At 49.6% G+C, this 19387-nt stretch overlaps 1 protein-coding gene across 3 annotated transcripts; it reads right to left on the reverse strand.

Annotated features, from left to right (window-relative positions):
* Positions 1–2244: 2244 nt before the first annotated feature.
* ark2n (arkadia (rnf111) N-terminal like PKA signaling regulator 2n) lies at positions 2245–16338 on the reverse strand. Of its 3 annotated transcripts, XM_030084999.1 has the most exons (5): positions 16147–16338; positions 12004–12893; positions 2933–3103; positions 2551–2650; positions 2245–2432 (listed from the first exon to the last, which is right to left on the reverse strand). In XM_030084999.1, exons 2-5 carry the CDS (start codon positions 12827–12829, stop codon positions 2246–2248), a joined length of 1284 nt encoding a protein of 427 aa, XP_029940859.1. In that variant the 5' UTR covers positions 12830–12893; positions 16147–16338; the 3' UTR covers position 2245. The 3 variants fall into 3 exon arrangements, with proteins under 3 accessions (XP_029940859.1, XP_029940861.1, XP_029940860.1); XM_030085001.1 differs by lacking the exon at positions 2933–3103; XM_030085000.1 differs by lacking the exons at positions 2245–2432; positions 2551–2650; positions 2933–3103 and adding an exon at positions 6099–7528.
* Positions 16339–19387: the final 3049 nt, after the last annotated feature.

Below are 19387 nucleotides of genomic sequence, written 5' to 3' on the forward strand. Positions count from 1 at the left end.
CCAAAGTAAGTGTCAGTTTGATAGGTATTGAAGATGTTTAAGGGACTGCCAGAGTTCCCAGCATGCCCTCTGTTTTCCCTGCTGGAACCAAGTGTCAGCTTCGTAGGAGCAGAGAAACGCCAGGCCTCGGGTCATTAAATAACGCTCTATTTATTCAGTTTTAAAATAGCTCTTCGTCTACACACACACACACATTTTCAAGGAAGTCAAGGAGCTGCAGACGCAACACAGTAAAAACATCTTTTTGTTAATTTAAAATACTGAACGTAAAACCACCAAAACCAGAGGATGAGGAGGAGAAGTGGCAGAAGTGTAGAGAGCAGCACTGACCTTTGACTACGACCCACCAGTGAAGAGCAGCTTCACCGCCTCAGAACCCCCGGAGGGGGGAGGCTGGCCGGCGGGGGAGGCGCTCTGGAAGCATTACTACAGCATCGCCCGCAGGTCGTGAGAAAGAAACTGGCCAGAGGAAAGCAGGCGGCGGCGCACCTCAAACCCCAGAACAGAACAGAGAACCAAACCCAGCTCGTCACAAACCTGCAGCGGAGTCAGAACGAAGCTGGACAGCTGCAGCAGCCAACAACCCTGAAGCAGAGCTTCTCCACACACCGAGCTGGAACGGACGTTTCACCGACCAAAAGATTTAAACTGAAGGGGTGAAACCTAAAAATAAACTCAATCTAATTCACGCTTTGGTTTTAGTGATGAATATTCAGAGTTTTCCCTTTCTGTGACCAGCAGAAGTGAAACGGAGAATTTGGAAGCGTGGTTCAGAGAGCGCAGGATGGCTGAGCGCCCGGCCCCGAGCGCCATGGCGGAGCAGTCCGTGGACTCCAGAGACAAAACAACACCGTCTCACTGAGGCGCTGGATTCACATCCATGACCAAAATATGAATCGCCCAAACAGCAAACAGCCCACGGCCTGGGAGGTGAAGGAACCGGCGTCAGGCAGTCAGGAAATAGTGCACTGTGGGGGATCCGGCCTCGGGTCTGCAGCTCTGTGGAAGACCCGACACAAATCCTGTCCTCACATCCCGACAGCCAAAACGTCTGGCTGACAGAGGAGCGTGGAGAGAACAGCCCAGCCTCCACCGTCTGACAAGGCTCGTATGTTCCGTCACACACACAACCTCACCCCGTCACGCAGGACCCCGTCCGACAGCCCTGGCCTCGAGGCTGAAACGGACCGACAAGCATTTAGCAAAAGAAAACAATATGAATCATACTGAGCCGCGCTTCAAACTCCACACGTTCCACAGGATGAGGGCCGCTCAGGTGTCAACGCAAACCTGACCGCGTGTTAGGAGCCCCTCACTGAGCCTGCCACAGCCGCCGGAAACGCCCCCACTCCCCGCTGGCCCTGGCCCTGGCCCTGGCCCTGGTCCTGGCCCTGGTCCTGGTCCTGGTCCCCACAGCCGTACAATCAGCAGTTCTGCTCATGCTCAGTAGATGGACAGCCAGAACAATGTTTTCCTCCAGAGTGGCATGACTCCCAACAGGACTATATGAACCCAGACCAGGACTAAGGACCACAGGACATGAGACCAGGACCAGTGTCCACTGTGAACACAGCGGTGAAGCGGGAGCGTTTCCTGAAGCATGCCGAGCGGCTGTGAGCGCCTCCTGGTGGAAACGAACAGCCATAACTCACTGAAGTCTCCACTGTCACTTGAAATGGTTTCAGAGTGAGCAGATCCTAAACCTGGAACTTTTGGAAACATCTGGACTCCTCTGATTTCCCCCAACAGCTGCAGTGTGCTGCCGGCCGAGCCTGAGAGGATCCCTGCAGCGTCCACGCCGATCCAGTGGTGAGACCGTTCAGACTGTCCTTCAGAGAGCGTCCCGGCGCCGCTGTCCTGACTGCAGGCGGCTCACAGAAGCCAGATCCAGCCTGAAGAGTCCATGGAGGGTCTGCAGTGACGCTGAGATACCGACCTGCTACTGGAGCAGCAACCAGCAGGGGGGGCTGAGGGGGGGCTGAGGTATCCGATCGGGGACGATATTGCTATGTTAACAGAGACATGGCTGGCCGAAGAGCCGCGGACCGGCCCGGACCGGACCGGACCGGCCCGGACCGGACCGGACCGGACCGGACCGGACCGGACCGGACCAGACCGGACCGGCCCGGACCAGACCGGACCGGGGAATCACATGGGTAGAATGGCTTTGATACACCTTTCAGGAACAGAGTGCTGGGGAGGAGTTACCGGCGAGGAGGAGCAGTCTGAAGACTGTAGCGGTCCTTTAAAGCAGGTACTTGTGTCCGACGTCCTCGTCCAGCGTGAGGTCCACCACCTCGGGAGGGGACGCCCAGCTGGGCTGGGGGGACACTGTCCAGAGCTGGGACTGATTAGTGCTGTTTAACTGCTCCAGCGAGCTCTCCTTCCAGGAGGACAAGCTCTTTATCACACCTCCACAGGGGTGGGCGCATCTGGATTTGAAAAGAGAGGTGTTTAAAAGGCTGAATGCAGAGGAGGAGGAGGAGGAGGAGGAGGAGGAGGAGAGGAGGAAGGACAGAACACAGTGCTTTCCTCACTGAGAGTCTTTACCGTGCTTTCTCCTGCACTCCGACTATCTCCACCTCACTGTCAGAGGAGGCCAGGTTAATCTGCAGCTGAGAGCTGTCCTGTGGCTCTGGCTCCACGTGGCCTGAAACACACCCAGAGAACACCGTCACACACCGTCACACACCGCAGAGCACGCCGCCCAGGCCTGTCCACAGGACACACACACACACACACACACACACACACACACAAACACACACACAAACAGGGATGAATCCCACAGCATGGAGTGACACATGTCCCACTCATGGCCACTCGGCTCTGTCTGCAGCGTGAGACGCCGCCGAGGTTCAGAGAGCAGCCCCCCCACGCCTTCACCACAGCAGAGCAGAGATCAGTGTGGACGCACCGGCTGGTAACTGACCTGAGATGGAGCTCAGCGCTCGTATACACCCAGCGTGAGCAGCCATATCCTGGCCTCTGTGTGTTTTTAGCTCATGCGTTATCACCGTGGGCCGGACTGCCTCCACACTCATACTGTCCTGGTTAGAACCAGAGTCTGAAATATCATAGTGGCCCACTACCGGAGGCCCGTCTGCAGGAGACACAGAGAACACGGCGTTATCACACCCCGCCTGCAGCACAGGCTCTGTGGACCACACACACACCACAGAGAGAGAGAGAGACAGAGAGACAGAGACAGAGAGAGAGAGAGACAGAGAGAGAGACAGAGACAGAGACAGACAGACAGAGAGAGAGAGAGACAGAGAGAGAGAGAGAGAGACACATACACACACAGTCTTGTATTTCTATCCTCGTGGGGACCGTCCATTGACTCCCATTCATGTCTAGCCCCTAACCCTGACCCTTGCCCTAACCCTAACCCACACCACAACAAAGCCTAACCCTAAAGAAATGTTTTTGCACTTTTACTTTTTTCAGTAACAACAACATGGTCAAGAAAACACTGTTTCTCCTACTTAGGACCGGAAAAAGGTCCCACAAGGCACGTCGTTCCACGTTTTGCTATCCTTGTGGGGACATTTGGCCCCGACAAGGATAGAAATACAAGAACACACACACACACACACACACACACACACACACACACACACACAGTCTTGTATTTCTATCCTTGTGGGGACCTTCCATTGACTCCCATTCATGTCTAGCCCCTAACCCTGACCCTTACCCTAACCCTAACCCACACCACAACAAAGCCTAACCCTAAAGAAATGTTTTTGTACTTTTACTTTTTTCAGTAACAACAACATGGTCAAGAAAACACTGTTTCTCCTACTTAGGACCGGAAAAAGGTCCCCACAAGGCACGCCGTTCCACGTTTTGCTATCCTTGTGGGGACATTTGGCCCCAACAAGGATAGAAATACGAGAACACACACACACACACACACACACACACACACACACACACACACACACACTGAAGGTTAACGGCTCACACTGGGGCCCGGTCACACCACAACGTTCCAAGTGAAAACACACTGTTTGAGAAAAGCTTCATATTTGCGGCAGAGGCTGAACAGCAGGTCGTGTTCCTGTTGGACCACTAGAGGGTGCACTAGCAGCGTTTTCCACCCATTTCCACAGAGAAGGCATGGTCAGTGTGAGGAGCTGGGTCTGAGTTGTGCTTACAGTGTGTGAATGAACTTTCTGCAGCATTCAGGGTTTTTTTGCTTTTATTGCTTTTAAAATAACAGCCATTCACATAAAAACTACGCTAAAATACAGTCGTTACAAAAACAGTTGCAGGTAACAGAAGGTGGGAGAGAGTGAGGACAGGAGAGCAGGACATGGTGTAGTGTACCCTGTAGGAGTCCCGGGGGGGGACTGACACTGTCTGGGAACAGCTGATTGGGCCGAAACAGGTAAAGGCCATGTATTCAAAAGTGTTAGGTAGAAAAAGGACAAATGTAAACCAGGAGAGTCTCTTTGGTAAACCATGGAGCGTCCTTATCGGGGGGCTGATTGTATGCACCAGTCTCTCTACTGTTGGTTTCATCTAAAAATCAAAAATATGTGGGGGAAATAATGTTGAAAACAACTAAATGGATCAAATCTCCTTCCAATCACTGGATCAGCAAAGCTGCACCTTGCACGCATGCTACTGATGAGAACTCATCTGGCCTTGCAAGTTCTACATAGTAATATAATCACATGCAAACAGGTGAGGGAAACCATTTACACACAGGAAAACACCTTCAAGTCCTAAATAGAAATATGATTTACTCCACAGCGGACTCCTTCGCCCGAGACCGAGGTGTCTGATGGCGTGAGCGTGTCCCAGAGGTTTTCACAGGATCTGAACCAGAGAAGGCCACGTGATCATCCAGATCAATCCAGAGAGAGAAGAATCAGTAAACCTCCCCGTGCAGCTGGTCCTGCAGAGGATGAGCGAGTTCCACGTCTGGATGGACGCTTGAAGTGAACCTGCCAACAGGCCCGGGTGGCAAACCAGCGCCAACAACTTAGAAAGACGAATTTAATGCCAGTGGATATCCCAGGGTGAAACTGCAGCCACAAATAAAAGAAACCCATGCTTCACGAGAGGTGGAACTGAACCAAGGCTGGGCGTGTTGACCACCCTCACTAGTCCCGCCCCAGCACAGCAGCAGCAAACCAAACTACTCCTCTACTTACGGTTAGTATATTGCGCATATATTTATAGACAAATCTATGTTTAAATGTTCCTGCTGTTAGTAAAGCTACGCCACCAAAATAAAGGTCGTGACAGGATCTTCCTGAACGAGCAGATCAGAGCGAAGACGGGCCGCATGCCACGTTCAACCTGATTCCTAAACCAACGCACTGCGAAGCTTCAGCGCCGCTTCCCAGCCAGTTCAGAACGACAAGGCACATGCTAACGCGCAGCAGCACGCCGCCTAGCGCTGGAGGGACGGGTGCTGTGTGAGCGGCCCCGTTTACACCACGCTCACTGAAAACACAACTCTGAAAAGTTTTGAAGGAGACGCCCATTTCCACGGAAACGGCAGACGCGCTGAAACCCATGTGGGTGGTAGGGCTGGTCCGAACAGGTGTTTCTGCCCTCCGAATATCCCGACCCAAGTAATGACGACTATCCCAATATTTGGCGTGCGGCGGGGGGTGGAGGGGGGTGGAGGGGGGTGCGAGCCGCCGGTACACACATGCACCAGAGCGCCGCAGCAAACAAAACACGTCGGACGCTACTTTGAAAAGTGACTGTGTGAAGCTGTCAGGCTGCAGCTCCGTCCACAGAGACGCCCAGAGACACACTGGAGGACGGAGACAGCAGACTGTCGGGACGGAGGACAAGCCTGCCCACAGAAGTGACAGGATCTAATGGCTCGGGCGCCACCCCCGCGCTTCAGAAACAGGAAAAAAAAAAAAAAAGTCAAAATAAACTTTGACACTAAATGATAACAGACTGACAGTGTATGTGCTTCATTTCCTATAAATACTCTGTAACAAAGCAGCAGATTTACTGTCTGGAGCAACGGAAAAGCTCCCCGAGGATGTGTGGTGTGCATGCATGGAACGTGCACCGTGGGGGGGGGGGGGGGGGGGGGGGGGGGGGGGGGGGGGGGGGGGTGATACTCAGATCGCAAAATTATTTGCCCAATGTCATCATAGCGTCCACATTTTCAAATATTCGGGACCAGCTCCAGTAGTTAGCATGTTGGACTGTGTGTTGGTGCTGAAGCCACACAGACAACAGACCACACATTAACACATTAACAAAGGAGAACACACACCTTCCTATGAGCACAACACCAGACCACCACTGGCAGCTCCAAAACTGCCAAGTCCAGGAGGATCCGGACTGGGACCAGAACCAGGAGAATCTCGACTGGGACCAGGACTGAGCATGAGCAGAGCTCCTGCTTCCTCCAGCAGGGGGCGCCATGTGCAGTAGGACTGTTTGGGAGAAATGGAATTTTTTTCCAGTTCCACAAACAGACTCTGAGCATTTCAAAGAATTAGTTTTCCCCGTTTTATCGACAGAGCTTCTTCAAAGGTTTCTCCTTCAGACACGTTCACAAAGTTGCATTTTCAGGCTCTGAGCATTATCGTCATGTAAACAGACACCCAAGACCAGCTTTCACTTGAAATCATGGCCGTGTAAACGGGGCCTGAATGAAGTAGTCAGGCTCGCTCTCGTGTGTGTGTGAGTGTGTGTGTGTGTGTGTGTGTGTGTGTGGCTGGTAAAGAAAAACAAACAAGCCATACAATAAGCAGAACAATCGGAGCCCTGACTGCACGCTGTGTGGCTGAGTCCTGTCTGAGTCCAACCAAACAGGTGAGCTGATTTATTGTGACAGTCTAGTCTCACAGTGATTCAGAGCCAGCAGGTGGTGGACCTGGGCTCTGCACCCGGTCCAGAGGAGCCTCAGAGCCAGCAGGTGGTGGACCTGGGCTCTGCACCCGGTCCAGAGGAGCCTCAGAGCCAGCAGGTGGTGGACCTGGGCCTCGGGCCCGGCTGCTGTTGGTCGTGTTTCTGCTCGGTGGCCACACATCGTTTACCTGGTAACACACACTCCCTGCAGCGACTACTCCCCCACCGGGCGAGCGTTCAGTCTGCCACTAAGCGTTGAGCAGGCCGGGGTCTGGGGCGCCCAGGTTTCCGTTCTGAGTGACGGCTTCAGGCAGGATGTTGTTGTTCATGGGGGCGGGGGTGAGACTGTTGCTCTCCCGAGCCAGCATGTAGGACGCCATGGTCTCTGCAGACTCGGACGACGGCAAGAAGGAGCTGGGCGGGGACGGCCGCGCCCCCCGGGACGGCTGCCGGCCCTCCGGGGCGTCGCTGGAGCGCTTGGACGAGTCGTTGTCCGAGTCGAGGTGCGCCAGCTTTTCCATCCAGACGCGGAAGCGCTCCTCGGTCTGGCGCTGCATCACGGCAAAGCGCGTCATGGCCTCCTCCAGAACGCCGCCGATGCCGTTCCTGTCCCACGAGCCGCTGTCCAGCAGCCCGTGAATCTGGGCTCCCGCTCTGGATCTCTCCGACGCACGTCTGAAGCCAGCTTTAAAGACATTGAGGCCAAGCCATAAGAAAACACAGTGGCACTGTCATGCTGGGAGCAGGACTTTGAATTAAGAGAGAAAGAAGACGTGTGGTGTGCTGCTCTGGGTGACGTGCAGACCGACCGGCTCATGCTGATGGACTACTTCATGCAGTTGAAGCACTCAACTGTGTACGAGATGTGGAAGATGACTGAAACCACTACGTGCTACGGCCCCCTGCTGGGAGCTAGCTGGATGTTTGGGGTGACTGTGGTTTGACGGAGGTGTTAACTGGCAGCAACCGGAGGGAAACACACACCCAGGACCAACCCTGGACCCATCATAACACACTAGCACACATGTCTAGCTAGCTAGCTAGCATCAGCCCATCCCCCCCCCCCCCCCAACAGCAGCAGACCTGACAACACCTGACCCAATGTGGCTAATCCATGACAACTCCGCTCACCCAAGACACTTTATACGACTGCCACACACACACACACACACACACACACACACACACACACACACACACACACACACACACACACACACACACACACACACACACACACACACACACACAGGGCCTGTGTGTGTGCAGCAGGCTGGTCCCTGTCAGGTGTTTCAGTCTGGCTCATAGGAGGCAGCCATTCTCAGTCAGAGCTGCTTAAAAAAACACTCTGAAGATTGTGGACCCACGCCCTATCCCGATCATTGACTAAGTGATATAAGCTCATAAATACCTTTTTTGTGTCTGTGTGTCCAGCGGCTGGATCCCAGCTGTTAGCATCGTAGTTAGCTTAGCTCAGCTGCTGGAGGTGAAGAGGAGACAGAGCCGGACTGAGAAAGTGGACAAAATCCTCCTTCCAGTGGTCCAGGGGACGGAGTATTAGCACAATACAGAAGGAGCTGTAGGAGGTGCAGAAGGATATACCGGAGCACAGCAGTAGAAGCCACAGACTCAGCCGCTGTGCTCCAGTATATCCTTCCAGAGCACTGCCATGCGCAGGTCTGTGTATCAAAATGTTATTCTAACGGATTGAAAAGAAAACACGTCTTTTAAAATGTTTTATAACCATTCAGATTTACTTCACGTGCTAATACGCCGTCCCCTGGACCACTGGAAGGAGGATTTTGTCCACTTTCTTAGTCTGGCTCTGTCTCCTCTTCACCTGCCATAGTTGAGCTAAGCTAACTACGATGCTAACAGCTGGGATCCAGCCGCTGGACGCACAGACACAACAAAGGTATTTATGAGCTTATCTCACTGTGTAAATGATCGGGATAGGACGTGGGTCCAAAATCTTCGGAGTATTCCTTTAACATATGGTCCCTGAAGGTTCCCCCAGCGCTGCAGAGTCCAGTGCCTACACCGCAGCAGTTCAGTGAAAATGAAACACTTTGGGTGTCCCATGCACATAACCACACTCAGAGCCACTGGCAACCCAACTTTTCCGGAATACTGCTACCACCCTGGTCGCCACAGCTGTGGTTCTGCCCATGCTCAGGAGGGGGACAATAAGAACAAGGTCTTGCTCCAGAGCGTCAGGACTCCCAGTCCAGATTCTCCTGGTCCTGGTTCCAGTCCGGGTTCTCCTGGACTTGGTAGTTTTAGAGTTGACAGTCTAATAACACTTGGTGTTCTGTCCATATGAATGTCTGTGTCCTCCACTGCTAATGTTGACAGTTCTGTGTGTGTGTGTGTGCGTGCGTGTGTAGGGTCATTTCCAGCATTCCTGCTGTTATCGTGTGTTGGAAATATGTTCGACTGTCACTGCTAAAAGTCTTCATTGTTAAATGCTGTACTGAACACTGCTCAGGAAACTGAACGTCAACCAGGGAGAAGTAACTGTTGGTAAACTGCCGATTGTCTAAAAAACACTGACTCGGGTGTGTCCCATCCATGCTGACTGGGGGCATCTTACCGCCGTTTGACCCCGGACGCCGCTGCGTCACGCAGCATTAGCCGATAGCATTAGCCTCCACCGTAATGAACGGCTGTATTCACACTGGATGCAGTTTAACAGGAGACAGACGCAACGCCGCCGCAAAGCACCACAGAAGACAGACAGCAGAGGACTGGAGGAAAAAGACCAGGATCGGGGACGCCACAGAAAACCAGGTGCTGGTTTTTCAAAATAAATCTCTTCATCTGGTCGTATTGACAGGGCTTCTCCTCTCCCAGCTGTTTTCAGTAATAAAGCTGTGTGAGAACAGCGCTGAGGCAGAGATCAGGATGCTGCCGTGTGGGAAGCCGCTTCTCTCCTCGCAGGTTAAAGAACTCACTGTCTGGCTTCTTCTCGCCGACATCTCCTTTCTAGTCACAGACCTCACACCGTGAAGCACCAAACTCTGTGAAACCAAAACACCTAAAGGATACAATTTCACTTGAAATGTTGTCGGTGTAAACGGGGTCTGACTCAAGATCAGTGTAAACACCACACTTCTTCAGTGCTGTGGCTCGCTGGTCTCAAACACCAAGGAGAAACAAAGCTCCTGCAGGACGGCCTGAACCTCAGTCAGTCATCTCCAGTACTGACAGCATACAGTGTTTCCTGCAGGATAACTGTTTGGCCAGGGGGGAACGTGTCGGGGGGAAGACGAGCGTTGCCGAGGGGGGGGGGGGGGCTTGCCAAGCGGTGCGCTGCTCACACAGAGCGTCCAAGCGGCCGCCGCTGCTGCTCTGCGGTGCAGCCCTTTTTTTTTCCCTTCCCTGTCCGTTGTCCGGGCGCTGCAGATTTTAGCGCAGGCAGGGCGCCCGGACTGGAAAGGTCTGGCGGAAACCCTGGTACATCTGCTAACTGATGGCAGTTGCAGCCTAAACCAGCACTTCAGTGTGGGGGGGGGTCCGTATGGGGCGAAGCGGCACAGCGCTCCCTACAGGTTACTTTGAGATAACTCTCACTTGGTGACGCCATGAGTTGAGGAATGTGAAGTGGACTGAATGGGCATGCAGATGGACAGACATGGCTTCAACAGCATGACGGATGAGGACGTGTGAGCGAGCACAGAGCTAACGACACCATGAATGTTACAGACGATGGAGGAGAAAAGACTGACAGCACAAACCAACCAACCAGACTGTGGATTACTTGGTTATGATCACTGTGTTGAATAAGCTCTATTACATGTTCTTATAGTGATTTAGTTGAAAGTCATGCCGGCAGCCTGTTGCACTGACTAGTAGTGCTGCACGATTATCGCAATCGCGATCGCAATGTCAGCACGTGCAATTACGTAATTGCAAAAGGGGTGCGATTGTGCAATTATTAAAAAAAGAGTAGAAAAAAAAACCCTAACCCGGAGAGAGAGCAGAGGTCTGCTGCAAGTCGTCTGCACTCGCTCACAGGACAGCCAGAGCGCAATGGACTCTATGCACAACTTCACCACTTCCTGACCTTCAGGAGGCTCCTTATTTCCTGTCTTTCATGACAGGACGAGCTGATTAATCCAGGTGTGTCTGACCATTACTGTTGTGGTTACAGAGGTCAGGACACCTGGATTAATCAGCTCATCCTGTCATGAAAGACAGGAAATAAGGAGCCTCCTGAAGTTCAGGAAGTGGTTGAGTAGTGCATGGAGCCCATTGTTTGGGTGTATTTGTGCATTTTCACAGCGTGTCCCGACGTGGTGCGGGGTTTGTTGGCTGCGTTTCATTGGTCAGGTCAGCACAGGGTGCGCTCGCGAACAACACCAGCGTCTCCAGGAGAGGTGGAGCCATCATGGCGGACGCAGAGACGAGCGGCTCCAGGAGTGGCGCTGAAAACTCAGGTCTTTCTTTCTTTCATGTTGTGATTTTTTTAATAATTGAAGTTATATAAACCGGAGTTTAAAAAATAAAACGGGACAATGAGCAAATGTGATAATTTGGTTATTTTTAAGCAACTGAATTTACAGGGGAAAAATACATACGGTGATTTATACAGTTACCGTGATGTGAAATTTGTGATAAAGTGATATAAGATTTTGTCGCAGCGCCCAGCCCTCTCTGTGGTGAAGGTCTGTGTTATCATTCCAGTGTGTATCACACAGAAGATACTTCACTGTTTTCACTTTACAGAGATGTGCCTTTTAGTTTGCATAATTGTGCTATTTTGGATAAAAACAGAACCGTTCTGTTGTGCTGGACACTGTTGTTTGCTTACAGTAAGTTTGGATATTTTGAGAATTATTACACAATTAAAATCCTCAGTAATCCATCTCTGCTTTTACCTTCATTTACTCCCCGTGATAACCAAGCAAGTCTGAAGACTCATGATGAACCAACTTTTTTTTATTAAATCACAAGCACAATTGCAATATTGTCCACCTAATCGCCAATCGCACCTTTTCCCCAGATCGTGCAGCACTATTGTCTAGACCCTGGCACACACTACAGGCCTGCCTCTACACATGAAAACACTGATCTTTGTGCTGGCTTGCTGTGTGGCTGCTGTGACTCCCCGTGGACGGGGTTCTGAAGTTCTGCTGAGGTGAGAACACGGGACGTTACCTGGAATATCTGTCTTGATTGTCTTGCTACCTCCTGAAGTGTCGTCATCCTCGTCGTCGGACGAGCTGGTGCTGGAGTCGCACGTCAGCTCACTGTCGCTCGTACTGCTGTCCTGCAGCAGGTTGTACTTCTTCCGTGCTGCCGCCTCGCGCTTCTGCCTCAGAAGACGCATGCGCTCCTTGTGTTTCTGGCTCCGGTGACCTTTCACCTTCCCCGGCTTGCCATTGGTTTGTTTTTCTTGCCCCCCTGCTGCCACCACCGCGGGCTGGCTGCGGTTCTTCTTTGCGGCCTTTGCATTAGGAGGCATCTCGCTTTCTGAACGGGACCGCCGGGACTTCCTGCCCCCCGAGGCCGCGGCGGACATCTGCGTCCCCGCCGCCTGCCCGGGGTCGTTGGCGGCCTCCATGTTGTCCTCTTCCCCCGCAGGAGCAGCGGCAGCTTCTTCCCCCGAGGATAAAGTGTCCGAGTCGGCCAGGTGGCCACTGGACGAGGGGGACAGCATGTAGGGGTTGGAAGAGTCACTCTCATAGACGTGGCGAGACGCGGGCTTGTCACTTCCCGTGGACGCGTGCTGAGACTCCTGGGAGTCTCGGCGAAGCTCCTCCATCAGGCATGGCATGGAGAGGAGGCTCTGCTCGCCCTCTGTGCCCAGCGGGCTGTCGGCCTCCTTCTCCCTGGGCGGAGAGCTGGTGCTGGTGGTCGTCTCCGTCTTCAGGTGCTCGTCCTGCTCCTCTTGGACAGTGGCCGATTGTGCATCGTCAAGGCACTCGTGGGGGCATTCAACATCAAGAAGTTCTTCTGCCTTCTCTGAGTCAGCCATCTTCATGCTAGTTGAGCCCAGAGCCCAAAGGTCCAGCAGTCATGGACCAATGTGCTGGACGGGTTCTCACCTGCAGGGAGGAAATGCAGAACGTCACTGATTCCACCTGGGAGGAGGCGGAGCTGGACCAGCTTCGGATCATGAAGCTATTTCTAAAGTGTTAACGAATATGGCAAACACTCGCTGTAAACTCAATACAGCAGATGACAACAGTGTTCAAGGCATAATTCAGTCAACAACACTCTGAGTGAAAACACTTCGTTTCAGCATTTCCATTCCAACCATTTGAAGTCTCTGCCTGTTTACATGAATAAGGCGTGGCAGTTAGCATGCCAGGCTGTTGGTGCTGTTGCTCTAGTAATACACACACACACACACACACACACACACACACACACACACACACACACACACACACACACAGGTTTGTATTTCTATCCTTGTGAGGACACTCATTGACATAATACATTTCCTAGCCCCTGACCCTGACCCAGACCACAACACAGCCTAACCCTAAAGAAAGGTTTTGACCTTTGACTTTTTTCAGTAACAACAACATGGTCAAGAAAACACTGTTTCCCCTCATTAGGACCGGAAGAAGGTCCCACAAGGCACATCAAGCCAGGTTTTTCTATGCCATGCCCCCCCCCCCCCCCCCCACACACACACACACACACACAGAACAATGCAAAATCTAATTTGATAATTGCCCTCAGAAATGAAGAAAAGCCTTTCCATTCTATAAGCATGGGAGATGGCAGAACACGAACATTGTATGGACAGGTGATCACGTTGGCTTGTTAGTATGGTGACGTATAAACAGGAAAAATGTGATTCTTCTGAAACGCTGGGTACTGCATGTGCACTGCAGTCACTGTAAGGTCTGCAAGAGAACCGAATGATGTACTCTGCATGATGCTCCCTTGACGCAGGTGCATTCCAATCATTGTCAATTGCCTTCATGTCTTCTGTGGAGTTTCTTACCCCAGAGCCAGCAGAGGGACGTCCAACACACAAGACCAATGTCCATTTTTCACCTTTATCCCAAGGCACAAGCTAGGTAATACCGTCACTTCTGTGTTCCTTTCACTGGCTCCACAGCACTACACTGCCCCCACAGGCTATCAGTAGTACTGCTCTCCAGCTCCCTGGACAGGACCAGACTGCAGGCACAATGAAGGCAGGAGGCAGAGAGAAGACGTTTCGTTGTACTGTACTGTGTGCATGTGTAGGTAGTAGTATTACAAAAACTCAACAGCAGTGAGCAACAAGACACAAACTACAGCTTTTCAATAAGAATCAGTTTGCAAATTGTTAATATCTGACTGCCAACATTTTTTAAAACTAATACACAAATAACAATGCCCACGACGCGCGTCCCCGGGGTCAGGAGCGTCGCTTTTTGAGAATTGGGAAAACTGAACTTTTGACGCGCTGCCGCTGGGCGTCAGCCAATCAGAGACGATCCCTCCGGTGCTACGTCACTACGAGTGATCCGAGCACCGATGCGGGCCAGCCAGTGTTGCCAACTTGACGACTTTCTCGCTAAATCTGGCGACTTTCCAAAGCCTCTTGGCGACTTTTTTTTTGTCAAAAGCTACTAGCGACAAATCTAGCGACCTTCTCTGGTGCTCTGGAGACGTGACAGGACGTCTCGTTGCTGTCGTCAATGAGTAGCGGGTGCTGCCGTGAGCCCCTCCCCCGTCTCAAAGCACTCACAGCGGTCAGTCTCAGCAGCGCCCCCTGCTGCAGTAGAGCAGAGAGGAGCAGACCAGCCAATAGCCACTTTTCTTACTGGGGAGTTGGCAACACTGGGGCCAGCCGGTCGTCAAACTGGGCCCGGGAGAGATGAAAGTAGCCCTGGAAGCGGCCCTCATCCTCACGCAGCTCCTGGAGCAAATGGTGAAACTCCCCAAATTCAGAAGGCCTCTGAATAATGGGATGAACCCAGAGACGACGCGGTCTAGCTTTATTTAACAAATAAAGCCGAGCCGCTCTCCTGATGCGATCCGCCATAGCTGGAAACAGAAATCAGCCTCCCGCGCGCCAATAAACTGACGCGCGTCAAGAGCGTTGCAAGCGTCGTCAGCTTTGTGATCACCTGGTGTCAAGCGTCGTGCTTGAAGCGTCACAAGCGTCAGCTTCGAGGAGTCCCAAGCATCGACGACGCCCGCGACGCGTCCGGTGTGAATGCACCATAAAAGCGGGATTGAATGCTTTGTTTACATGACAACGGTGGTCAGTCACCGAACGCAACTTTTGGAGACACGTTCTGACTCAGTATCCATGGAAACGGGGAAAACGGGATTTGTGGCCGCAGCAGTGCTGTTCATGTTTAGTAAAGGTGACAGTAAGAATACTGTTTGTTCCAGAGTGTCATCACTCCCAGTCCAGGTTCTCCTGGACTTAGAGCCAACAGGCACTGTAATAAATCCAACCTGATCATCTGTCCATATTAATGTCTGTGTTCTCCATTGTTAACGTTCAGAGTATTGTTCTCTGTGTTCTCCACTGTTGATGCTAATGTTCAGAGAGTATTGTTCTCGGCAGCACGTGTGTATGGTTCCATTACAGACAAACTGACAGCAGCAACTGGCATGAGACGTGCAATGATTTCATCATGGGATGTTAAATGAACAAAATGATGATTAGAAATGCCAAAGAGGGCATGTTTAAAATCTATTGCAGGTGTTTGGGCTGAATTAACATGCAGCTTAAACACACACACACACACACACACACACACACACACACACACACACACACACAACACATTAACAGCAATAGTGAATGCTATGTTCATATGGATGCATGCAAGTACATCCATTTCAAGAAAATTGCTGCATATTAAAAACTATGACATTCAGGACAGATTGTACTCTTTTTTAAAGTACTGCAGACACTGTTCACTTACAAGAAACAGCAATATTACATAAATACGGGACAAAAAACAGGCTCCCTTCATGACTACTTCCGTTGTGGTATTTTTAATGAACCTACACAATCATCTCGTGAGTAAAAGTGAAGAACTGATTAATTTCTTTAAGTATTTCCATCAATGACTTTAAGTGTCCGCTGCTAGCCGACGCTAACTCACTCTTTCTGCTGCGTAGTGGAGCTAACCTCGGTCTGAACCCCACACTCCGTCAACTTAGCCAGAGGAAAAAACGCTCATGGTTTTAAAATAAAGTATCCCGGTTGCAGAACAGCTGCCTTGCTCGAAGCTTTAAATGGAAGCTGGAATCTCCCCGGTGGAGGTTTAATGTCAGCGGCTAGCGGCTAACGAACTGACACCTAACTTAGCATTTCAAAAATCATCTCACCGCGGCGCTACTGATGCTTTTCTCCTTCCTGCGTCGGACTTTTCCGCATCGTCGGTGATTTGCCAGCTTTCTGCTGTGCGCTGCATAAACGAGGTGCTGCTAAAAACGCGATACTTGTTGAATACTTGGAGCGATTCGAAGGGTTTTCTTTTTTTGGCGCAGTCCGCTCGCAGCTCCGCTAGCTGTTAGCCGTTAGCAGTGTTCAAAATGTCGTTCACAAAGCTACAGGCTCCACTTCCGGTCCGCCTTTCATGCTGGAGCGCCCCCGCGGGTCATTAAGTGGTACTGCAACAGAATACAATCGGCATCATGCCTTTGTCGTCCCTATATGCAGATTATTTCTGAGTATAATAGTCAAAAAGCTTGCTGTATGGTTTCACGTGTTTGTTATTGGTCCTTTGTGTGTTTCTAAATTTAAATCTGAGCATCTATTAGTTTTAGATGGTTCCTCTACGCAGGGCCGGCAATTAGGCTGGGCATCCGGGGCACTTGCCTCGCGGTGCGACTCTCCGCGACACTACCACGGGGCGCTCGCGTCGGGCTTGCCCAGGGTGCCTGAGAAGCCCGCGCTGGTCCTGCCTCTACGTAGCTTTAGGTCTATGCATGCCTGAGTTAAGTTATTTTCTACTGTGCAGCGATACCTCAGTTAAATGCTCAAGAAGTGGCAAAACAAATAGAACAAAAGAAGACAGTGATTAAAAGAGGAATTTGCCTTTCATGTGCATCAAATGCAACACAATAATTGCAGTTGAAAAACTGCATTTACTGTATGTTAAGCCTTGTATTAGATAGGCGTGGAAGGGATCAGAGTGGAGGTTTGTGGGAAGATAGAAGGGTAAACATGTAAAACTTCAACAACTTTTTACATTTTGTAATGTAATGGAGATGTGTCCAGGGTATTTCCTACTTTTGCTCTCAGTTTATGTAAATATCTTGTTTGCCCTTTTCGTCATCGCTGGTGGTTTCATTATGTGCTTGATAAATAAATACTGAGACAAGAATGAATGCATAAATCAATGTTTAAAAAATACATAGGGTGACATTTAAATTGTTGTTTTCGTTCAATATTTACACATTGTTTGGGGTTATTGAACTATTGGTTATCACATTTTATGTTTAACACTGAAATTATGACAACATAGCATTAAAACACACATACGGACAACAATATCATTGAAATATTAACTTCACTGTAGTCAACAAATGGTGAAATCAAGGTATGGGCTGTGTATGAATTTATTAAACAAAAAATAAAAATGAGTATCAGTTCCAATGACGTATAGAATTACTAGACCGCTCACCGCCCCCTGAGAGACGGCAAATCGCAGCTGACTTCCGGTAGTGGCAAAAAGCAGATTCAGAGTGGGACGCCAGCACGGTATGTGACTTTGTGTTTGGTGATTTACCAAGGTACAGTAAACTTCTGTGTTGGAATCAAGTCACAATGCTTGAAATCCGTTGAGAACAGCAGCCAGGAGACCCAGACCAGCACTGGAGGTTCTTCTGCAGCTGAGCAGGTTCTCCTCAGGAGCTCCTGACCTGCTGACGGGGGACAAGGCTGTTTCTGTCATCAGAAAGTGTGTGAATGAACTAGAAATCTGTTTGAGACGGTGAACAGCACGGCATGATCATATCTGACACTGAGAAGTACAGACGTTACTGCGTAGCGCTAACCATATCTGTTATCTTATATCTGTTATTTATTTCATTATATCTGTCTTAGATCTTTATGTAAATTATATTTAATTTATATCTGTCAGTTTATATCTATTACTTAATTATATCTGTCTTAATTTGTATTTACATTATATTTAATTTATATTTAATACTTAGTTGTGTCGGTCAGTATATTCCTGTTACTTATTTAATTATATCTATCCTAATTTTACATACAAACTGCATTTAACTTTTTCTTGTATAGTTGGCTTTGTATTTTTCTCTTTCTTTCCGTGTTGTTTTTGCTGCTGCATCCCTGCAGTTTCCCCATGAGGGACAAATAAAGGACTTTCAGTTCAGTTCAATATGTCAGTGAGCACTTCTGTCATGTCCTGTAAATAAACTTTTCTATTTTTTGTTGCTTTACTGTGTTTCATGCTTTCATTTTTTCCATTTCTTGTCTTCCTTTGGCTGTTTCACTCAGTCAGTTTTAATTATTCTAGAAATGAGTGTCCATTGTATTCGATGAACCTCTTCTGATTAAACTGACTTCATTTTTTATTACACTACTTTATTTTTTTACATTTTACTCTGGAAAACCTCTGTGTATGTTAATGTATTACATAAATATTGTGTGTGTTCTGACTGCAAGAATTGCTCCTCCAGAAACTTTTTATGGCCATTTTTGTGGGAGGAAAAGAACAACCAGTCCAAGGTCTGTGGGTCTGAGCAGCTGTGAAAGTCCAACTGAATCATTTGAATTGGAGAAAAATTGTTTAACACACTAACTTTCTTATTTGGCATTGGTTCAAATATTTTTTAGAGCCCATGTAGTGAAACACTGATGCTACAGAAAGAATGAAGCATTTGTTATTGGCACAGTCACTGCATCAGCATCCAGCAGTCATGACTGTGTGCTGGTCTCTGTCTGCTGCAGCCTCATGGAGGCAGAACGTGTGAAGAGGCTCTGTGTTCATCATGTCAAGATATTTTCCATTCATTATTCGGTAAATAGTCTAAACATGTAATCTGATTCCATGTGTAACTTAAACTGAGATGCATAACTTATTGTTACTTTATTTTAAATATTTACATAATTGTTTCAATATTTTATATATTATGCATGTCGCTAAGTTATTAACAGAGCGAAAATAATAATTGCAAAATGGGTTAAAAAATTCAACTAAGCTTTAATTTAATCCTTACATTTGTTCCTCGAAAGTTTTTTTTTTTTTAATTTACTGACTGTGGAAACTCGGTGGCTGTGTTACGCTTGGTTTCAATGTCGTATTTAAATGAAATACTAAATACGAAATACAGCTGTATTTCTAAATAGAGGCTCTGTGTTTGTTATACGAGTGTGGTTGCCATAGAAACATGCTTTGTTTTTTCTTGTCTGTGAGGCTAAACAGCGCTGTGGTCGCCATGACAACGTGTCTAGGACAGAGATTTTACTGTCTGCTAACAGTAAAAGCCATAACATAACACATATTGTCCCATCAGTGATGACCAGCAGCCTTGAAGTCTGTGTATTTACCCAGAATTCCACAGCGCCCCACAGCTTCTGCCACTACCGGAAGTCAGC

Source organism: Salarias fasciatus (assembly GCF_902148845.1).
Source record: "Salarias fasciatus chromosome 7 unlocalized genomic scaffold, fSalaFa1.1 super_scaffold_4, whole genome shotgun sequence".
NCBI lineage: Eukaryota > Metazoa > Chordata > Actinopteri > Blenniiformes > Blenniidae > Salarias > Salarias fasciatus.

Coding starts and splice junctions, on each gene's coding strand:
- ark2n (XM_030084999.1), bottom strand. CDS start 12,829: ATGAAGATGGCTGACTCAGAGAAGGCAGAAGAACTTCTTGATGTTGAA. Junction 2,651..2,932: donor AGCGCTGAGCTCCATCTCAG/GTCAGTTACCAG, acceptor GGTGTGTTTCAG/GCCACGTGGAGCCAGAGCCA. Junction 2,433..2,550: donor GGAGTGCAGGAGAAAGCACG/GTAAAGACTCTC, acceptor TTTCAAATCCAG/ATGCGCCCACCCCTGTGGAG.